Here is a 19,873-nt window from a genome sequence, read left to right as displayed (position 1 = left end):
CCTGGTGGCAAATGTTCTTTAACACTGTAGCCCAGATTGATAGTGTTCAGTTTGGGCCATCAACACCACGATCAATGAGTGTGTTCTCCAAAATAAACCAAACCAGAGGCCAGAGGTCATGGAGTCTGTAAAGATTTCTTGTTGCACACTTTGCTTGTATAGCGTCAAAGGAGACACTTTTAATTCAGAGGTGTGGATCGTACTTGATAATTAACATTGAAATTTTTTGTATTCTCATTTTAAAGAAAACCAACGTGGGAAAAAAAACTGACTTCAGTTCTCCACCAATTTTCCCCGAGGATTAGTAGAGTGCATCATTGTTATTGCTAATGGATTTACTCGCTGCACCACCACCACTTCTGCTGCATAGGCGTATTGAAGGCCCGCCCAGCTGAGGCAGCAGTATCCTGTGGTTGCACAAACACTCCCGGAGCTGTCCGCTGGATTACAGACCCGGCCTCGTCCCTTCGCTCTGCCGGTCTCTCCTCTTGTACTTCTCGGGCCGCCGGTGCCCCGTCCTCCGTCTTGTGGCCCGTGTCTTGTCACTCTTAAGTCCCCTCGCCCCACAGTACTCTCACTTCTCCATCATGTAATCCTTCATCTATCCACACCGACGCATTAATGGATGGAAATATAAATGTCATGCTGTTTGAAAAAATAAAAATAAATACAACTTTTATTAATGGAGCTGCCGCTGTCAGATTCTGGTTAGTGGATTATGTGGAGCTTTTAGCAGATATTATTATAACCGCAGCGGTGACGTCAAATCATTTCAGACGTGCTGTTTATTCCTTCAGCGAGGGCACCGCTATGTCTCCTGCTTTGTCTGTTCTCTCGTGCGGTCGCTGCCAAACGTCGGCTGTCGACACAGTTCGAGACTAACCGGTTAACACAGTGGAACATTTGTCAGCTGGAGGGACGGATTGTTCCCGCAGGAGTTGTCGGACGTGCAGATGGACACAAACACGTCCCCAAATGATGACGTTGCTCCGTATTAATTAATCAATGCAGGGCCTGACGGCAATGTTTCCAAGGCTGCCGTCAGCAACCATTTTTTGGAAATTGGCAACCAATCCATGGCCTTTGGTTGTAATCGGTGGTAACCGTGTTCAATAAATACACCCCAAAAATATGGACGGCAAAACGTGCACCCTAAAACACATACGTTTGTTGCATTAGTGATATTTAAATATGTCTGTTGAAGTCCGGAACCAGACAATGCTGCAAACGTATTTTCAGTTTTGGCAACCAGAAGCTGAAGCCTGGTGGCCGGCCTCCTAGTCCATTTTAAATGTTAGTGCGGAGCCCTGTAATGCAGGTTTAATGTCTTTAAACTCTGACAGCAATAAATAAGTATTCAAGATATTGCAGGTGCAACGTGTGGAAGGAAAATGTATTTAGAGGTGTTATAATTATCCAAGCCTCAAGAATACTGAAGTACGTTTCATCTAATGGGTCATGAAAAGTATATTAGTTGAATATTTGTCTTTCGTGAACTGTTTCAGTTAAAAAACATATTGATTGGAGCGGGTTAGGGAGGTCTTTTAGCATTGTGCTAAATCCTGTTTGTTCCTGTCTGCCCCCTGCAGGTGAGCCAAGGTAATGTCCCAGGTGTGGAGAGTGCCTCTCTGGCCATGGACACGGAGGAGGGCGTGGAGGTGGTGTGGAACGAGGTGCTCTTCTCCGACAAGAAGGTCTTCAAAGCACAGGAGGTAGTGTGGCTCTGGTTTCTTACAGCCATGACAGGCGGTTTTATTGTGTGTTTATTCTGAGATGCTGTTGAGGATTTCACCCAGGTGTGACGCAACAGCAGAACAAGTCTGTAAACTGATCTGAAAAATCTGAAAGAGTTAATTTTTTTATTTCTTCCTCATACCTTCATTTCATCCCTTAATCCCCCCCCCCCCCAACCCATTGTATACATGCATTTGTTTGAGTTTACTATTTTTTATTATTGGTTCATCTTTATCTCAAAATTGTGAACAATCTCAAGTTATTGACATATAAAATTGTCTTATTTTACTTAGACGACGAAGAAGAACGCCATCAAATTATTAAATATCATATTTGAGAAGTTTGAAATAGTGACTTGTTGGCATTCTTTCCTCCAAAAGTCTTAATAAAAGGAATCGTCTTAGCCTAATATGTAAAGGCCAGGGGATTTATTTATTTATGATGTAAAGTAAAGATGTATGGGTTTTTTCAGGAGACGATCAAGGAGATGTTTGAGAACCTGATGCAGGTGGAACACCCCAACATCGTCAAGTTCCACAAGTACTGGCTGGACATGAAGGAGAGCCAGGCGAGGGTACGCTTTTTCTAATCCTCTTTGGTATTTTCTCTCCACACACACATAGACCAGAGTTAGCCAAGAGGCTATTTTTCATCTGTAGTCCCAACTCGACTCCATATGCGGCCCACAGGTTATATTCATCACAGAATACATGTCGTCGGGCAGCCTCAAGCAGTTTCTGAAGAAAACTAAGAAGAACCACAAGACTATGAACGTGAAGGTCAGTGTTTTCTCTGGTTACAAACGGCCTTGATGTGTCTGTCCCCTAGTGGCGGCTCACGGTACTGCAGCCCGATCACTATGCTTCAGATCCAATATTTCCTGCAGGGTTAGAGATGATGTAACAGGACACCCTGGTGGCTCAATCAGCTCAGACATATATATGTTTTCAAACCTGCTTCTCTTATTTCTCTCTTCTTCTACGCCCGCCGTTTAAAAGTCGTAACAGTGCCGTGTTTGGTATTCTCCGCATTACGTTCCTGAGAGTTAGAGAGGATTTGTTTGTCCTCATGTTGCTCTGTTGCACTATATTTTAGGCCTGGAAGAGATGGTGCACCCAGATTCTCTCTGCCCTCAGGTACTGACTGATATCTTCCCCAGGATTTTAACATGAAAGATCTCTATTGTCCCAGTCATCACATTAACAGGACGCTTTATTGTTCACTGGTAGCTATCTGCACTCTTGCGAGCCTCCAATAATCCACGCCAACCTGACCTGCGACACCATCTTCATTCAGCACAACGGCCTCATCAAGATCGGCTCAGGTCTGCTCCCTGCAGGGCTTTTTATGTTACTACAGCACAGGAAACCCATGTTGCATTTACTAAATTCAGCTCTGCAGTTTTGTTAAAACAGAGTAAATATCTAAATTGTAATCTTAATCTTCTCTCCACAGTGTGGCATCGGCTGTTTATTAACGGTAAGATATCGATAGTTTCTGCGCTAGCTTTGTTTTCAATTGTCACATCCATCATTTCATTTCATCTAATGTCGTCGATACTATTTGTGTCTTCTCTCGTCAGTGTTTCCGGATGCCAGCGTCCACAGTAAAGCCAGGCAGCATCGCGATGAGCAGAGGAATCTTCATTTCTTTGCTCCAGAATATGGATGTAAGTGTGATGGAGCAGAGAGTTTGTGTAGATTTCTGCGGCTTGGTTTCTATTGAATAGCTATCTTCATTCGCTCTGAACTGAAAAATTCACCCCAAAGTAAAACATTATAATAATAATAATCATTTATTTTATATAGCGCTTCTCTAGACACTCGAAGTCGCTTTACAGTCCAGAGTCCAGTAGTCATACACACACAGTCATCCCGGTGGTGGTAAGCTACATCAGTAGCCACAGCTGCCCTGGGGCAGACTGACGGGCAGCCAATCAGCGCCTACGGCCCCTCCCCCACCACCAACATTCATTCACATCCATATGACCGGGGTGAGGCTGCGGTGCATGTCTTTATGATGGTGGGGGAAACCGGAGTACCCGGAGGAAACCCACGCAGACACGAGGAGAACATGCAAACTCCACACAGAAAGGACCTGGAACGACCGGGACGACCGGGATTCGAACCCAGGGCCTTCTTGCTGTGAGGCGACAGTGCTAACCACTGAGCCACCGTGCTGCCCCATTATAATTCAGTCATCCCTTCGCCTTGTGTACCTTTAAAACTTTGATGAAGTTAGTAATATCCCCACAATCACTCGACTTAGCCCGTGTTGTTCCATATTCCAAAACAAGAGTGTTGATTCTTCCTCCAGAGAAGTATAGGAAGTCTGTGACGTGATAACTGTAATTTTAGCATATAAAGATAAATAGTGAGATAATGAGTGTCTGATTATTGGAGACACAGTAGAAGCCATAACATATTAATTTAATCTCATTTAGAAATGTGTTGTGCTGCTTCAAGAGCTGTAAAAACATATATACATATATATAGTTCATTATTTGTTTGGAAGAAGGCTCAATCTGACTACATGTTCGTCTTTTTTTTAAATAAAAAATTATAAAAATAAATGTATTATAAGAGAAAAGGCATAACACCTAAAGGACGACAAAACAGTGGACAAAACATCAGGAGTATTGGAGAATGGTGTGTGTGTGTATGTGTATCTGAGCCTTTTTGAAATCAAAGAAACAAAAAACATCGATGAGGGCAGACTTATATGTATGTGTGTATTCGTTTACAATTTCATCTTCAGGCAGCTTTTTCTGAAAGTGAATCTCTGCGACTCACCGCCTCCATCTTTGCTTCTGTTTTGTGTTCCTAGCTGGCGAAGATGATTACGCCATAGACATTTTCTCCTTCGGCATCTGTGCTCTAGAGGTGAGAGAAACAGATCTGTGTGTGAGTGTGTGTGTGATGTGCGATTGTTAAACGATTACTTGCCCCGCTAGATGGCGGTACTGGAGATCCAGGCCAACGGAGACACTGCCGTGTCCAAGGAGGCCGTCGTCAATGCGGGTCAATCTCTGGAAGACCCTCCCATGAGAGTAAGTCTCAGAAATACTCCACGTCCTAAATATACACCGGTGCAGCCATGGAAACGTAAAGACAAACTGTCCCACGCTCCACTGTTCACACTCGCCCACGTAGCGCCTTGCTTCTCGGTTTATTTTGTTAGTTTTAGAGTGACTGATGCTCGTGAATCGGGGTCAAACTGGGCTGCCTTGTAGTTATGTGCTCGCTTCCTGCAGGAGTTCACCCAGTCCTGTTTGCGTCACGAAGCCAAGCTCCGTCCCACGGCTCACGACCTTCTGTTCCACCGAGTCTTGTTCGAGGTCCACTCCCTCAAACTGCTCGCCGCCCACTGCCTCATCAACAACCAGTGTGAGTTTCTCACCGCCGCGAGCCAAAGCTCTCTCCTCTCTCAACGCACACCTCGATATAAGAGTTTGCCAAGCGTAGAGTATTATTTTTTTTCTGCTTCATTTACAATGACAACATGTTTGTTTACCCTGTGTCAGTTTTCAGGGATAATACCATGTTGTATATTTGCTAGCTTTAGCGTACAAAAAAGGATTCTGGAAAAGACGAAACTCTGTGTGTGTGTGTGTGTGTGTGTGTGTGTGTGTGTGTGTGTGTGTGTGTGTGTGTGTGTGTGTGTGTGTGTGTGTGTGTGTGTGTGTGTGTGTGTGTGTGTGTGTGTGTGTGTGTGTATACAGGACTGTCTCAGAAAATTAGAATATTGTGATAAAGTTCTTTATTTTCTGTAATGCAATTAAAAAAACAAAAATGTCATGCATTCTGGATTCATTACAAATCAACTGAAATATTGCAAGCCTTTTATTCTTTTAATATTGCTGATTATGGCTTACAGCTTAAGAAAACTCAAATATCCTATTTCTAAATATTAGAATATCATGAAAAGTATACTAGTAGGGTATTAAACAAATCACTTGAATCGCCTAATTAACTCCAAACACCTGGAAACACATTTTCAAATGTTTGATTTTGTTTTGCTGTTATAAATCTTTTTTTTAACTTGGTCTGAGGAAATATTCAAATTTTATGAGATAGGATTTTAGAGTTTTCTTAAGCTGTAAGCCATAATCAGCAATATTAAAAGAATAAAAGGCTTGCAATATTTCAGTTGATTTGTAATGAATCCAGAATGCATGACATTTTTGTTTTTTTAATTGCATTACAGAAAATAAAGAACTTTATCACAATATTCTAATTTTCTGAGACAGTCCTGTATATATATAAAACAAAATCCGTTGCACCAAATCCGCTCATGCCCAGACATGTCTTGCATCTACAGATTTGCTCCCGGAAAATTGTGTGGAGGAGAAAACCAAGTCCTTTGACCCCAACGCCGTCATGGCGGAGATCAAACACGATGACCGACAAGGAGTTCAGCTCAAGTAAAATCTCACAAACGCCTCGCATCTTCGGCTCCTCGTCTTGAATACCCTGACGTCGTGCTTCACAACACTCACTCTGCTCCCCCGTGTGTCTCCTCGTGTCCCGTAGGTATTCCCACGTGTCCCCTTTGGAGCTTGACAAGTTTCTGGAGGATGTCAAGTAAGTTTCGCCCCGAGTGTCGGGCTCGTTGCGTTTCAGCGGCGTGGCCGCAGCACGAGGCTCAACGCGCTGTTCTGTCCCCCCTCTGCAGGAATGGGATCTACCCCTTGATGAACTTCGCCTCGTCCCGGCCTCACCCCGTCCCCCGAGCCCTGTCCTTGTCTCACGAGCAGGTTGAGACGGTCAAGACGCCGACTCCTGAACCCCAGGAGACAGAATCCAGGAAGGTTAGACTTTCATACGTCACCGAAATACTGTTGAGATACACAATCTGGCTGCATGTCCAAGATGTCTGTATATATATATATATTAGTGCTGTGAAAAATAACGCGTTAATTCAATTACAGGTTTAACTTCGTTATTTTTTTTAACGCATTTAACGCATGCTCAGAATGAGCTTCCAATCCGTCTGTTGTTGGTCGTCTCTCCAGCAGCATGTCATTCTGACTCTAGTGTCGCGTTAACACGACCAAGAGCTCTGTCTCGCGCACCCCAGAGCTCGGATGCCGGCGTGTGTGCGCACATCGGGACGAAAAAAAAGTCACTTGCAAAATGAGCTTCCAATACACCTCTTCAACCTGAACTCTGTCCGCTCTCATGCAGACGGTCTGTTCATCGGTAATGATCCTTCCGCAGGTTCACCTACGGAAACCTTGTTACGACTTTTACTTCCTGTAGATCAGGGGTCTCAACACGTCGATCGCGACCTGCCAGTCGATCGCGGCGTAGTGTTGGTAGATCGCATGACATTAAAAAGATTGGCCCGCCCCCTGACATGTTCTCTATAGCACGTCTTTGTTCTTTTATTACGCGTTGCGTTAACACTTATCGATCTCCGTCTCGCCGCCACAGAGCTCCGTGCGCGCATCGACCGAGCAAAAAAGTCACTTGTCAATCTGTCCACCTGTCCGTGCCGGTGAGGTTTCAGCTTTGCAGCGGTGTCCCCGCCGTCCCTTTCATCACGGCCCAGTTCATGAAGAAAACCCACACAGTCAGTTTGCCTCAGCAGCTGCTAGAGGAAGACTAGAGGCCTTTAGATTGTATCATGGTGGAGTTAATGGTTGACAAACAAGAGAAAAATGCTCTGTTTAACCCTCCTGTTACCTTTACATTTACTAACATAATTTACCCTCGGGGTCAATTTGACCCCAGCAATTAAAACCTCCAGAAAATTATTAGAATTAATATTGCTTCCCAAGTTTAAGTGTGAGGTACTTTATGTTTGTTTGTTGACTACCTAAATAGCCCTTTAAATAAATAATAAAGTTGATATTTCTTATATGTTTGACACAGTAAAAAACAGCCTGGGGTCAAATTGACCCCAAAGAACACCGACATTAAACATTGAATGGGGTCAAATTGACCCGAAAGGTAACAGGAGGGTTAAACATTCTGTTTAGGATGAAGATGTATTAATGTTCCATATGGAAGAAAACTGCTAAATAACTGCTGAGTTGCAGCACCATTGTATAGAAGAATGTATAAATGTATATATCCGTCTTTTGTCATAAATCTCTATGTTCTCACAAAATATACCGAGAATATCGGAAATATGTGATTAATCATGATTAATCCACAGAAACCTGTGATTAATCCGATTAAAAATTTTAATCGTTTCACAGCCCTAATATATATATATATATTAATATATATATTTTTTTTATTATACATATACATTTATTTATTTTTATATATATATATATATATTTATATAAATATACATACATTTAAATATGTTTACAGCTCACTTTTACAATAATATTGGGTAGAGAATGTACAACTGAAGTTATTTACACATGAAAAGATCTCACATTTGGTTATATGAAATATGTAACAGGTTCATCAATATTATTAGTATGCCTATTTGTTATCGTCTAAAAAAGTATTCAAGATTTTTTTGCAGTGTTGACGCTTTTGTCTCTGTTTTGTCGTAGGTCGTTCAGATGCACTGTAATCTGGAGTCAAATGAAGAAGGGACCAAAACTCATGTGAGTCACATAGTATATACATTACAGGTATATTTGAGCATAAACTCTTTTGTTGGTAGTTTATTGCCGGTAACAATCTTCCATCTCCGTGCCAACACTTATTGTAGAAATCCAGTCGGTTATGGTGGTTAAACCTGAATCCAGCTCGATTTTTAAATTCAACTTCTTGCTCTCTCTCCAGCTCTCTTTATTTCTGAAGATGGATGACAAACTTCATAGGCAGCTGAGCTGTGACATCCTTCCAAGTGAGTTGAGTTGAGCACAACTGGACCTTAAAAGAGAGGGACGGCTTTGTTCTACACGTTTCTTGCTGTCAACAAATTCCATGAACAAGACCCAAACCACCAACGCCTCGTGTCTCAGTGGTGTGTTTGTAGTCGTTGTTGGACAATAATGGAGCTCTATGGCACAGAGGGAAAGGCTGCAGTACATCAGGGTTTGGATAAATCTACTTGTCAGTTGCATTAATTTTTTGTGCGTTTTGGTCTTTTTAACGGATTTGTTGAAAATAAGAACAATAGAGCAATAACTTAACAACAACATGCACTATATTGTGGTATTTTTGTAAGCAAAATATTTTGTGAATCTTTCAGCTGACACCTCCAAAGACCTCGCCAGTGAACTCGTTCACTACGCCTTCATCAACGAGGTAGATATAAAAGCTTCTTTGTGTTTGTTCTTCAATGTCCAGACTGTGATTTTTGACATTTTTAAGCGAAAGAGGAACTTGTATCTCATCTTTTTAAAATGTCTCGTGCAGGAGGACAGCGAGAAGGTAGCGGGGTTCCTAGACGACGCCATTTGCCGACATCGGGTCCGAGCGCTGGCCTCTGGGAGCACGCAGTGAGGAGGGGCCACGACCGCGGCTGGCCCGGACAGAGGGGCCCCGGCGTTGACCACGGGGGTCGAGGAAGGGAGAGGGCAGCGGACAGGATCACACAGCCGGGAACGGAGGGAGCTGACCAAAAAGGGACAAATCCAGGAGGATGCTGGGCCCTGACCGTCAGGAAACCATCCCAGTGAGAAAGAGGGAACGCCAGGAATCCAAAGCCCCTCTGGTTGGAGGGCGTGAGGCATCATGGCTGTGTTCGGCGGCCCCGCAAAGCAGTGGAAGACAAACTCCCTGCCAAAGAGGGCTCTCACGCCTTCACACAACTTAATGCGGCGGCCGTGTTTTCGGAAAGGACGTTTTGTTGCCCGTGAGCGCTCCAATGTCCACTTTTGATTGGTGATGATTTCCTTTTTAAATAAACTAATTTACTACAGCCTGTCTCTCCCATAAAAGCTCAAACCCTCCGTTTGTGACAGTTTAAGGAATGTATTATTCCATCCAACATGCACTGTTAATACTCCTTCAGTTGAATAATTTATTTATGTTTAACTGTGAACAAAAGAAGCTTGCCACAAGCCCTTTCTTTTTCTTTCTTTGTTTTGCTTTAACACACCGAACTGCACTCTTGGGTCAAAGGCTTCTTCTCCCGGAGCTGAGCACACCATGCCTCAATGTCGTGACGAGCAATGAGACGATGCCTCTCTTTTAGCCTGCAGTGCTCTTACGGGTTTTCCCCCTGAAAGCCAAAGACTTGCAAAGTGCCTGAAATGGCAATGTACTTTGGACAGCGTTCCCGAATGAAACGGCATCGTACCCAACACAGAGATTTGGAATTTAACAAATTCAGGCCGACTTTTAGTTTCAACGCCAGACGCGTTGATTCTTACTCGTGCTCGTCTCCTATCGTGAGTCCGGACAGTCAGCCCGCGTGAATGTGAAGAAGAGCTCGTCACCCGGTCACGGCGGCTCCATTGAGAGCGTCAGCCTTTGTATACTGGGCATGTGGATCATGTGATGACGCCCTCTGCTGCAGGCAATGTTAGTTTTGGAAAGTGCATGTGCGAAAATTGGAATGCATCACATGAAGCGTGTGACGTGAAATCATAGTCTTACATAAATGGGAGGAAAGGTGATGTGATCTTAAGACTTGTTAATTTGTTAATAAATATTACTGCTATACTTACTTTTGCTATATTTCACAAACCATCTGAGCATTTTGGGAATGCCGAACGTGTTTTGTGTCTCGAGGGGTTTTTGAAGGAAAAACCTACGTTTTTTAGGAATGTATGGTTTTAGTCTTTTACGTAATCATTAACAGCTAACCTCTCGAGGTTTACATGGGCTGCAGGCGATGCGACATAATCCACGATAAAAAGAGCTTTTTGAACACAGGATCAGATCTACTCTAGTTGTATTTCACACAGTCAGTGTGAACTTTTAGAGTTGATTGCACTGCAGTCCACACAGACACACACATAGAATACCCTCCCTCAGCTCAGCACGATTTTTATTGTTGAGAATCCAATCTTGGCACAGTAAAGGTGTATTGTTCTTTTACCAAACCGGAGAGCAAAATAACAAATGGGGAATTGTCTGATCACAGCAGTGTACTTCTTTTTTTCTTTTTTCAGACTCCTTTAGCTCTGCTTCATTTGATTCCCGGGTCTGTACGGTTGGCTTCATATACACTGCTGTACAGCCATTGCTTACAGTACGTACTCTCTTTCTTATCAGTGTGTATCTGAAGACGAGTCATGAATTCTCCCCGACATTCACCGACTATGGGCTGTGGTGTACATATTTGCTTGTGGCTATTAAATGGGTTTACTTTTTGACTGATTTTCAATACAAAGAAGTGCCACTCTCGCTCTCCTTTGATCCAGTAAGATGCATGACTTAATAGCCTGCAACCATTCAAAACTTAACATTTGCCTTTGTCAGTCACAGTTCAGTTTCAGAGGGGACCCGACCAAGGAAATGAATGTTTCGACTGTGCAAACATGAAAGAAAAACATCCATATCAGTCTCATCTTATGTTAAAATTACTTTTTTTTCTGTGAAACTGTTGAATTAAATTTGCCTTTTGGATGTGTCCTACTTAAACATTTGTTAAATATTAAGGCTACTACAATTAAATACATGACAATAAACAATATGTAACATGTCTGAAATTATTTGTTTATTAGAATGGGGTTTATTGTTGATCAACCCACCAATCTGAATCATTTCCCAGTATGTATTGAGCATATGTTGATGTTCACATTAAGCTATTTTCAAAAAATTAATTAAATTACAACCAATAAAGTATTAGGATTGTTATTTAGTTGGCATCTCCAGTTTCTGAAATATACATAATGCATATTATTTTAATTGGTGTTTGAAATGCATATCACTTACATTTCCTCACTTCTGCTCTTCTGTGCCTTTCACAGTTACAATGTCAGTCAATTTTGATCAGAGTTTTAATGTTTAATAAGATGTTTAATGCATAACAACAACAACAACACGTGTTTTGTTCCTCTGTCAACCAACTTGGTGCTGAAAGCATATTGAAAAAATATATATTTTTGATTGACTTTCAAATGAACATTGTTTATTTGGTCTGTTTCAGGAATATAATCCAACGAATTTAAAATAATCACAAAACCAAGAGTTATATTTGAGATTGGGTAACATATCTCAGAATTATTCCACTAAATTGTAGCTGTAACCTTGGTTGAGATATTATCAATTCTAAACACTTTTTATCTTTGTATCCATGAAGATATTGCATTGGATAATTGTTTTGCAATTAGATATGTTTAACGAATGTGTTCTTATTAAATAAATCTGAAATAAAATGAAATATTTGATTAACAGCAATCAAAATGTGTAATTAAATGTGAAGATAATACGGTGGAGGAACCATCAAAATAAAGAATTTGATTACATTATCGGCTGTAGAAATACAGTTGGAATATATAATCTAGTAGGTCATTATTTATTTTAAAACATTTAAGCGCGAGGTTCATGCATAGATTTAAATATTCTAGTCAACAATACATCCGACCATATCCTCGCGACTGTTCCGATCTCGCGATATTTTCGATCCAAAACGTCAAGATCTCGCGAGAGCTGTAGCGCGGGCCTTACTCCAAGACGGTGTGCTTCATGGCGGTTACAGAGACTGCGGTAAATAAATTCCTTGTTTAAAAAGGCACATTAACATTATTCAGCTACCGTGGTGGTTGCGTAAGTATTTTTGCGATCTTCGGTAGGCATTATCTTGTCCTAAATATCCTGTGAATGCACAGTATATCTCACTGAGGAAAATACAGCGGGATTCACGCGCCATAGTGATGAATGCCTAACATTAGCTAGCAACAACGGTAACCTAAGCTAAATGGAAATCAGGCCTCGCTCATCATACAACGCAGTTGCGGTCATTTGTATGTAGTAAAGAGTAGTTATTGCACATATCGACGTAAGTTACGACGTTGTATTTATTCGACTTCGGTTTAACTGTAACGTGTAGCTAGCTAGCTACTTTAACCAAACGCAGCTTATGTTCGCATGTGCACCAAGCCAACGTTAGCTAGCTAGCTAGCTGACGACAATATAAGGAAAGACGGGCTGTCTATGTGAATATTACAATGTAAAAATAATGCTAGCTGCCTGTTTCTCTTATTGTTAGTCTGAAGGAATTTTGTATTTCCCCTAGAATTAGTTGAATTGTTAAAGCCTCCCCATCAGTCCTCTTCCCCTTGGGGGCTTTCCTGCCTCAGCCTGGTGGACCCAGCCATTAGCGGGTTGTGTAGGTAAGGAGTTCGCCCAGTCCCACCTGCTTTAAATCCGGATGTATGTCCTGTGTTTGATAGCATATTTAAATTTAACCTGTGCGGTGATGTGACTTTTGATTGCAATTAACGTTATTGGGACGTTATAGTTTTGGCGTGTGTGGCTACATGCAGGTGTTAAAGCTCCAGACTCTGTTTATTTGTGTGTTATTCTTGTCTAAATATGACTCTTTTTCTGATTTGCAGGGAGGTGAAGCTCTAACGATGGAGAATGGACAGGGCACAGGTGCCAAACTTGGCCTGCCGCCTCTTACGCCAGAGCAGCAGGAGGCACTTCAGAGGGTAGGAAACTCCTAAATGTACCGTAAGGGATAATGTTTGAGTGTACGTTTGTATTGTATAGATAAATCATAATATTTACACACATGGTTTGGAGGACTTAAGAAACCTGATCTCTCCTTGATGCTTTTTTGTCCAGGTCGTGTAACTGGGTGTTTAAACAGCTTATTACTTGTATGCATGTGCCTTGACTGATTTTTTTTGAGTATATAACAGGTGTTTGGGTCATATGAGTAACTGGCATGTCATGGTATTTCTCCTTTTCCAGGCTAAGAAGTATGCCATGGAACAAAGCATTAAGAGTGTGTTGGTGAAGCAAACCATCGCCCATCAGCAACAACAGCTCACCAACCTGCAGGTGAGATGTGTAAAATGTTTTGGTACTCTGCCAAACAGAGTTTGTAATGTCTTATGTCTTGACTCTTGAGAGAATATCTTAGCATTTGTCTACATTAGTAATTCAGACATTTCTTGAAACTACTCGGTTTTGTTAAAGCTCTCTTGGAAGTCTTACTCCCTTTTTGTAATTATACCACAGCTGTAGAACTTTTGCCCTTGCTTTTGTCTCTTCTCCTTTTAATATGGAGAAGATTGTCAAAAGGCATTATCATGTTAAATGCTTTGCACTTTTATAGGGGCTTGTTTATTGCCGTGTAGTGATTAGTAATTTAGATATGGGAGTTAACTCCCCAAACTGTATGTTTTCGATGGTGGTTTTGAATATAGTGTTAGCCTATCAACTTTTGTCTATCTAGCAAAGAAATTACCGTTTTGATAAAGCAAAGGGATATTTAACCTACGTTTCAGCACTTTTCCCATCTTTAATGTCTTTCAGATGGCAGCAGTGACGATGGGCTTTGGAGATCCTCTCTCACCTTTACAATCGGTCAATAGTATACATTATTTTACTGTGCGCATACCAATAGAAACTATTGCTTTTCTTTTCCTTGTTGCTTTTCCAACAATCCCAATAACCAAGAAATGCATATTTTGTCAACTTTCTAAAATGTCATGAATTAGGCACATGTTCTATTTTGTTGGTAATATAGTGAAATCACCAAAGCAGACTAAAGGCATCAGTTGGGATCTATGGGTGGTTAAACCGTCCTTCCCTTTAGGTTTTCGAAGAAAGTTAAAAATTCTTTCATCAAGGCTGTGTGTGGATTTCGTTTGAACTCTGCGATTAGTTTTGTTAGCTTACTTACAGGGGCTGTAGCTCATGGAGAGAGTGGTCGTCTAGCAACTTAGGATAGCAATCGGGTGGCTGGTTCGATCCCATAGTTGCATGTCGAGGTGTCCTTGAGTAAGACACTGAACCCCCAGTCGCTACTCGTGCGCTTCACTGCAGCGCACTGCTCCTTAATAACTAAGGATGAGTCAAATGCAGGGAAGAATTTCCACACTGTGGGATCAAAGGATATATTATTATTATTATTTTACTTATACTTGCATCACTGGACTAGAGGTTAGTTAATGACGCCAAATATTTGTGAGGGCTGTGCATGTCAATCACTTCAGTGTGTTTTTCTCTGTGTGTTTAAATAGTGACAGAATAGAGTTCATATAGTTGTATTAACTGTTATAAATATATTTTTTAAACAAAGTGCTGTTAATTTGCTACAGTATCCCATTATTACCCTATTTACCTACCGACATCCCTTAACTTAGAGATAGCTTCTTAACTTTTGGGCGCAAAGTAATCAAAGTAGAAAATACACATTTATTATTATTTGTCTGTTTGTCTTTTATTTTACTCTAATGCTTATCGTGTTCTTTTCCCTGGTTGGCAGGTGGCAGCTCAGCGGCAACGTGCCCTAGCCATCATGTGTCGCGTGTATGTGGGCTCCATATACTATGAGCTTGGTGAGGACACCATCAGACAGGCCTTTGCTCCATTCGGCCCAATCAAGAGCATTGACATGTCTTGGGATTCTGTTACAATGAAACACAAGGTCAGTGTAGTTCATGTTGTAAATTCTGCTTTCCCACCTTGATTTAATGCTGAAGATTTGACAAATCTGCTTGACTAATTACGTTTGGTATGTTTTCTGCAGGGTTTTGCCTTTGTTGAGTATGACGTGCCAGAGGCTGCTCAGCTGGCTCTGGAGCAGATGAACTCAGTCATGTTGGGGGGGCGAAACATTAAGGTATGTTGTCCGAAGATATGATTACCTCAAGATGTTGGGTAAACACGGACAACAGGAAACCATTTAATATCTCCCATTTTATATACTTCTTTGATGGATGTATGGATACTAAGTCAATTTGTTAATTTACTGCTTTTGTGATACTTTATGTGTGAAATGACTCATTTGCGACTCATTGCTCTCCCTTTTTGTTTTTTTGTGTTTTATTGATTTCCAGGTTTGTGTGTATGTCTGGGTGTATGTTCAGACTACTGTCTGTTTGTGTTGTGTATGTGTTATGCTTCCATGATTTCAAAGCTACTTTAGTGACCAGTTCCAGTAGGATTTCCAGCGGCGCGTGGCGTCGCTCTGTCGATGGTTTGCTGATGATGGGCTGCGCCTGGTTGGTGTTGCTTGGCCGCCCCATCTGTAGTACAGATCCCAGTCGCACTTAGATGCTCGTCTGGCGTAGTAGGGAAAGGAAGTTGTCAGGGTGCGAAGCAGTAGCATATGCGTTACTAGATGCGTCCTCCGTTGGGTTTGCCACCAGCTCAGCCAGTCACACTGTGCCTGCACAGTGTGACTGGCTGAGCTGGTGGTTGTTTTGAAATACCGCTGCAGTTTGATAGTTGCGTTTTTATTTCCAAAATAGGTTAGTATTTACATTGTAAATGAAGTGATAGGTGGTACTACATGTATGGAAAGTTGTATTGTTTGTCACGGGCATAATGAAAGCCGACAATTTTACATAAATCATCAGGAATCAAAGTTTTAGTACATTAATTATTTTAATTTTCAGCTGATGGACAACCCTATGATTGTCCATCACACAGGCAGTTTTTTGACTGTTAGTCATTTAAAATGAGAAAGCTCTGAAAAGTTAACACGATCTTCACAGAACTCAAAGTATTGTCCAAAGTTTTGTGTCGTGGTCACATTTTTAAATATAATTAAAAGTAAAAGGTATTTGTACCTGATGGCCAGTATCGGAATGAAAAGCAATACAGGCTTTTTAAGATCTCAGAACTTCTCTATCAGATGAGTGTAATAATAAACATGCACCGGTGTAATAATAAACAAGCACCAATGCAAAAAGCAGAACACTTTCCAGTACCATAATAATGAGACGAAGAGAAGGGCTTCGACTGAACTCGCGACTATCGAAAGTTAGCGCTGCAGGGATATCTTTTTTTTACGGGAGTGCGTTCGCGGTTTTAAAAAACCCATACTCAGTAGCCCTGCTGGTATGATCTGTGCTATAGGTTGGGCGGCCAAGTAACATTGGTCAGGCGCAACCCATCATTGACCAGCTGGCAGAGGAGGCGCGCGCCTTTAATCGGATCTACGTGGCGTCGGTCCACCCTGACCTCTCAGACGATGACATCAAGAGTGTGTTTGAGGCCTTCGGAAGGATCAAGTCTTGCATGTTAGCCAGAGACCCCACCACAGGTCGACACAGAGGCTTTGGCTTCATTGGTGAGCTGGAGGGCCCTCATTCGCTCGCTCTCTTTGTGGTGCACCTGCTCCGCTATTTACTACTACAACTATTATTCACTTGCAGAGTATGAAAAGCCTCAGTCAGCCCTGGATGCTGTGTCTTCTATGAACCTCTTTGACCTTGGGGGTCAGTACCTACGGGTGGGCAAAGCAGTGACTCCGCCCATGCCCCTACTGACCCCCACGACCCCCGGTGGTCTGCCGCCTGCTGCAGCTGTGGCCGCAGCGGCAGCCACTGCTAAGATAACGGCCCAGGCAAGTATGAATCCCTTCCAAAGGGATTTAATGGCCTTCCAGGTAAATATAACTCAGATCTAGCTAGAATTGACACCAAAAGCACAGATAATATGGGCGTTGAATTGTTTATTAATTGTAGGATCACATAAAAACAATCGTTGCCCTGACACAGTGTCAATTTAGCCGCCCTGGAAAATTAAACTTTCTGGGCATGAACTTTTAACATTTGTTTTAAGTAAATCTGAAGATATAGTCTCTTTTTATTGCGTACATTGTATCGTAATATAAGTGATAAAAGCTCCGCCATGTACTTCCATGTCTTCTTTCTTAGCTAGTACAAACACATTGATGGCTATGTGAACGGTCACAATGATAAACCACACAGTTGTGTTCCGTGTGTGTCGGGATGGAAATGTTTTTTATACATCTCTGCTGTATATGTATGAATTGCTATAGGTAGTCAATGATTTTGTCCGTAAAGCTGTCCTACGGTAAAGTTGGTGACCTTGATCCTCACTAGAGGCACGGTCGAGCTCCCTGTGCCGTGCTGTGTGATCGTTGACTGCTGCCTGATGCTCTGCTCTGTGGGTTTCCCTTACCTAATGTCTTCGGCCCCCTCTCTTAAGGAGGCTGTAGCTGGCGCTTCAGTCCTGGGGGCGTTAGCCGCGCCCCAACTTCTCAGTCAGCAAATGGGAATGCCTCAGGCTGTTATGGCTGCCCAGGCACCAGGGGTCATCACAGGTGTGTACCAAGACATGAGTGAGTGCTCGTTTTAAGTAAGTAAGCTTCTTCATGATTTGAGATTGTTGGGTTACGTTTTAAGGAGTTTGGTTAAAGACCGATCTGTCCACCAAATATGAACATGAAAATCGGGGCTGGATTGAACATAACCTCCGTGGAGGAGTTGCGTCGTGAGAGTTTAGCTTAATGCTACCCTCTTTGTCCTTAAAACAAGAGTAAATGGAAGTATTTGACGAAGGCGTTGTTAAACTGTACAATTCAGTTTATTTCATATAGCCCAATATCACACGTTACGAATTTGCCTCGGCTGGCTTTACAATCTGTACACATACGACATCCCTGTCCCAGGACCTCACATCGCATCAGGAAAAACTCCCAAGAAATTAATAAAACAATCTTTCACGGTGAAACTGTTGCAAACTCTAAATGCACTGAATGATTTGTGCATTGCTAAATGAGGAACCACCACGCTATGTATCTTGCCGACTGGTAAAGCCATCCAGATGACTGGATACTGTGATTTTAGTGCTCGTGGGAAATTGAAGGAGATCAACTTATAGGATCGGTTGGTCATAACTCACTAATGGTATCAAGTTGCGAGCCATAAATAAACATTTGATCAACAGGATCAAACGTAAACCATAGTGAGTGTGGTGGAATATCGTGTCGAATTCACACCTAAATAAATGACGTAAAACCAATATTTCTTGTTTTGCACACTTGATGTCACTGACTGCATGTCTCCTTCCCATGAAGGTGTGACTCCAGTGCGTCCTCCCATTCCAGTGCTCCCCCAGGTTGGTCTTGTGAACCCCGTGCTCGCATCTCCTCCAGTCCTGTCGAATCAAGCTGGCTCCAACCAAAAAGAGAGGAAAGAGGAGAAGGAGGAGATGCTGCAGGATGGTACAGGACAGGAGATGCTGAGTGACCAGGAACACATGAGCATCTCGGGCAGCAGTGCCAGACATATGGTGATGCAGAAACTGCTTAGAAAGTCGGAGGTGAGGTTTTGCCCCAGAGAAGCCGATTTTCCTTCGCGAAAGCTTTTTTATCTACTCTCGTTTTGTTATCCAAATAAACTGCGGAAACGTTTTGAAATTCCAGTCCACGGTGATGGTGCTTCGAAATATGGTCGGGCCGGAGGACATCGACGACGACCTGGAGGGCGAGGTGACGGAAGAGTGTGGGAAGTTTGGCGCCGTCAACCGAGTCATCATCTACCAAGAGAAGCAAGGGGAAGAGGAGGATGCCGATATCATTGTCAAAATTTTTGTAGAGTTTTCCATGGCCTCCGAGATGAACAAGGCCATCCAGGCCCTCAATGACCGCTGGTTCGGGGGTCGCAAAGTTGTCGCGGAGGTGTATGACCAAGACCGGTTCAACAGCAGTGACCTCTCTGCGTGAAGCCTCTGAAGTGGTTTACCAGCATCCATCCTGTACCTCCCAAACTCATTTCAGCCACACTCACTAGCTAGAGATACGGAGTTCTGAAATTTGTAATTACGTTTATTTCTTTTTTTAAATTGCTGTTGATATTGTCAAAACACCCCAAGGGGGGGGGGATTCGTTAACAAATATTGTCGTTTGTTTGGCTTTATCTGTGAAATTCTTTTTTTTTTGGGTGCAACTTTAAAATTTTGTAAAACAATCTTGTAACTCTTTTGATTTCCAGCTTTAACTCCTTATCCTTTTCATGAAGTATCCGGGACATGTAAATCCCATTTCTTTCCACAATTAAAGGTTATAGTTTGTCCACAAATAGTGTGGTGCATTTTTTGTTTAAATAAATGGTTAAAGGATCCTTTTATCTTTTTGCATTGGCCATGCGTCTTTATTCCTGTTGTAGAATTGAGTTTTTGATACATAAGTAAGTGCTATGTTTTCTCCCATTAGTTATACTCCAAAGATAAAGCTTTAGATTTAATTGAAAAATGAAAGAATTGTATAAACACCCTATTCGACATTGAGTGGATTATTTTGTACCTAATCAGTCAAAATGGCATGTGTTTAGAATCCTGCA

The 19,873-nt window shown here is 42.1% G+C and overlaps 2 protein-coding genes across 7 annotated transcripts in view; both read left to right on the top strand.

Moving 5' to 3' along the window:
• The window catches only part of LOC130205905 (nuclear receptor-binding protein 2-like), a 37,173-nt gene extending 25,713 nt beyond the window's left edge, over positions 1-11,460 (top strand). The window contains exons 2-18 of the mRNA XM_056433442.1: positions 1,590-1,712; positions 2,207-2,308; positions 2,424-2,513; positions 2,830-2,870; positions 2,964-3,058; positions 3,190-3,213; positions 3,317-3,403; positions 4,561-4,616; positions 4,688-4,783; positions 4,988-5,120; positions 6,055-6,157; positions 6,267-6,317; positions 6,409-6,544; positions 8,252-8,305; positions 8,487-8,550; positions 8,899-8,954; positions 9,066-11,460. Coding sequence (XP_056289417.1) covers positions 1,590-1,712; positions 2,207-2,308; positions 2,424-2,513; positions 2,830-2,870; positions 2,964-3,058; positions 3,190-3,213; positions 3,317-3,403; positions 4,561-4,616; positions 4,688-4,783; positions 4,988-5,120; positions 6,055-6,157; positions 6,267-6,317; positions 6,409-6,544; positions 8,252-8,305; positions 8,487-8,550; positions 8,899-8,954; positions 9,066-9,152 — 1,398 coding nt within the window. The 3' untranslated portion in view covers positions 9,153-11,460. The remainder of the gene's footprint in view (positions 1-1,589; positions 1,713-2,206; positions 2,309-2,423; positions 2,514-2,829; positions 2,871-2,963; positions 3,059-3,189; positions 3,214-3,316; positions 3,404-4,560; positions 4,617-4,687; positions 4,784-4,987; positions 5,121-6,054; positions 6,158-6,266; positions 6,318-6,408; positions 6,545-8,251; positions 8,306-8,486; positions 8,551-8,898; positions 8,955-9,065) is intronic.
• An 831-nt stretch (positions 11,461-12,291) lies between these two features.
• Positions 12,292-19,653, top strand: puf60b (poly-U binding splicing factor b). Of its 6 annotated transcripts, none has more exons than XM_056433437.1 (12): positions 12,292-12,308; positions 12,838-12,934; positions 13,160-13,255; positions 13,521-13,610; positions 14,088-14,162; positions 15,043-15,204; positions 15,307-15,399; positions 16,641-16,854; positions 16,940-17,172; positions 17,739-17,853; positions 18,610-18,854; positions 18,958-19,653. In XM_056433437.1, the coding sequence occupies exons 3-12, from the start codon at positions 13,178-13,180 to the stop codon at positions 19,255-19,257; spliced, it is 1,605 nt and encodes a 534-aa protein (XP_056289412.1). In that variant the 5' UTR covers positions 12,292-12,308; positions 12,838-12,934; positions 13,160-13,177; the 3' UTR covers positions 19,258-19,653. The 6 variants fall into 6 exon arrangements, with proteins under 6 accessions (XP_056289412.1, XP_056289415.1, XP_056289413.1 ...); XM_056433440.1 differs by lacking the exon at positions 12,292-12,308 and adding an exon at positions 12,343-12,368 and having other exon boundaries at positions 16,940-17,130; XM_056433438.1 differs by lacking the exon at positions 12,292-12,308 and adding an exon at positions 12,343-12,368 and having other exon boundaries at positions 18,622-18,854.
• Positions 19,654-19,873: the final 220 nt, after the last annotated feature.

This window comes from Pseudoliparis swirei, chromosome 16, assembly GCF_029220125.1.
Source record: "Pseudoliparis swirei isolate HS2019 ecotype Mariana Trench chromosome 16, NWPU_hadal_v1, whole genome shotgun sequence".
NCBI classification, from domain to species: domain Eukaryota; kingdom Metazoa; phylum Chordata; class Actinopteri; order Perciformes; family Liparidae; genus Pseudoliparis; species Pseudoliparis swirei.
This window is presented reverse-complemented; position numbering and strand designations above follow the sequence as displayed.

Bases quoted from the DNA above. Each gene is read 5' to 3' on its own strand.
- puf60b (XM_056433437.1), top strand. From the start codon at position 13,178: ATGGAGAATGGACAGGGCACAGGTGCCAAACTTGGCCTGCCGCCTCTT. The intron at 13,611-14,087 runs GTGAGATGTGTA...AATGTCTTTCAG, and splicing joins AACAGCTCACCAACCTGCAG to ATGGCAGCAGTGACGATGGG. The intron at 15,400-16,640 runs GTATGTTGTCCG...TCTGTGCTATAG, and splicing joins TGGGGGGGCGAAACATTAAG to GTTGGGCGGCCAAGTAACAT.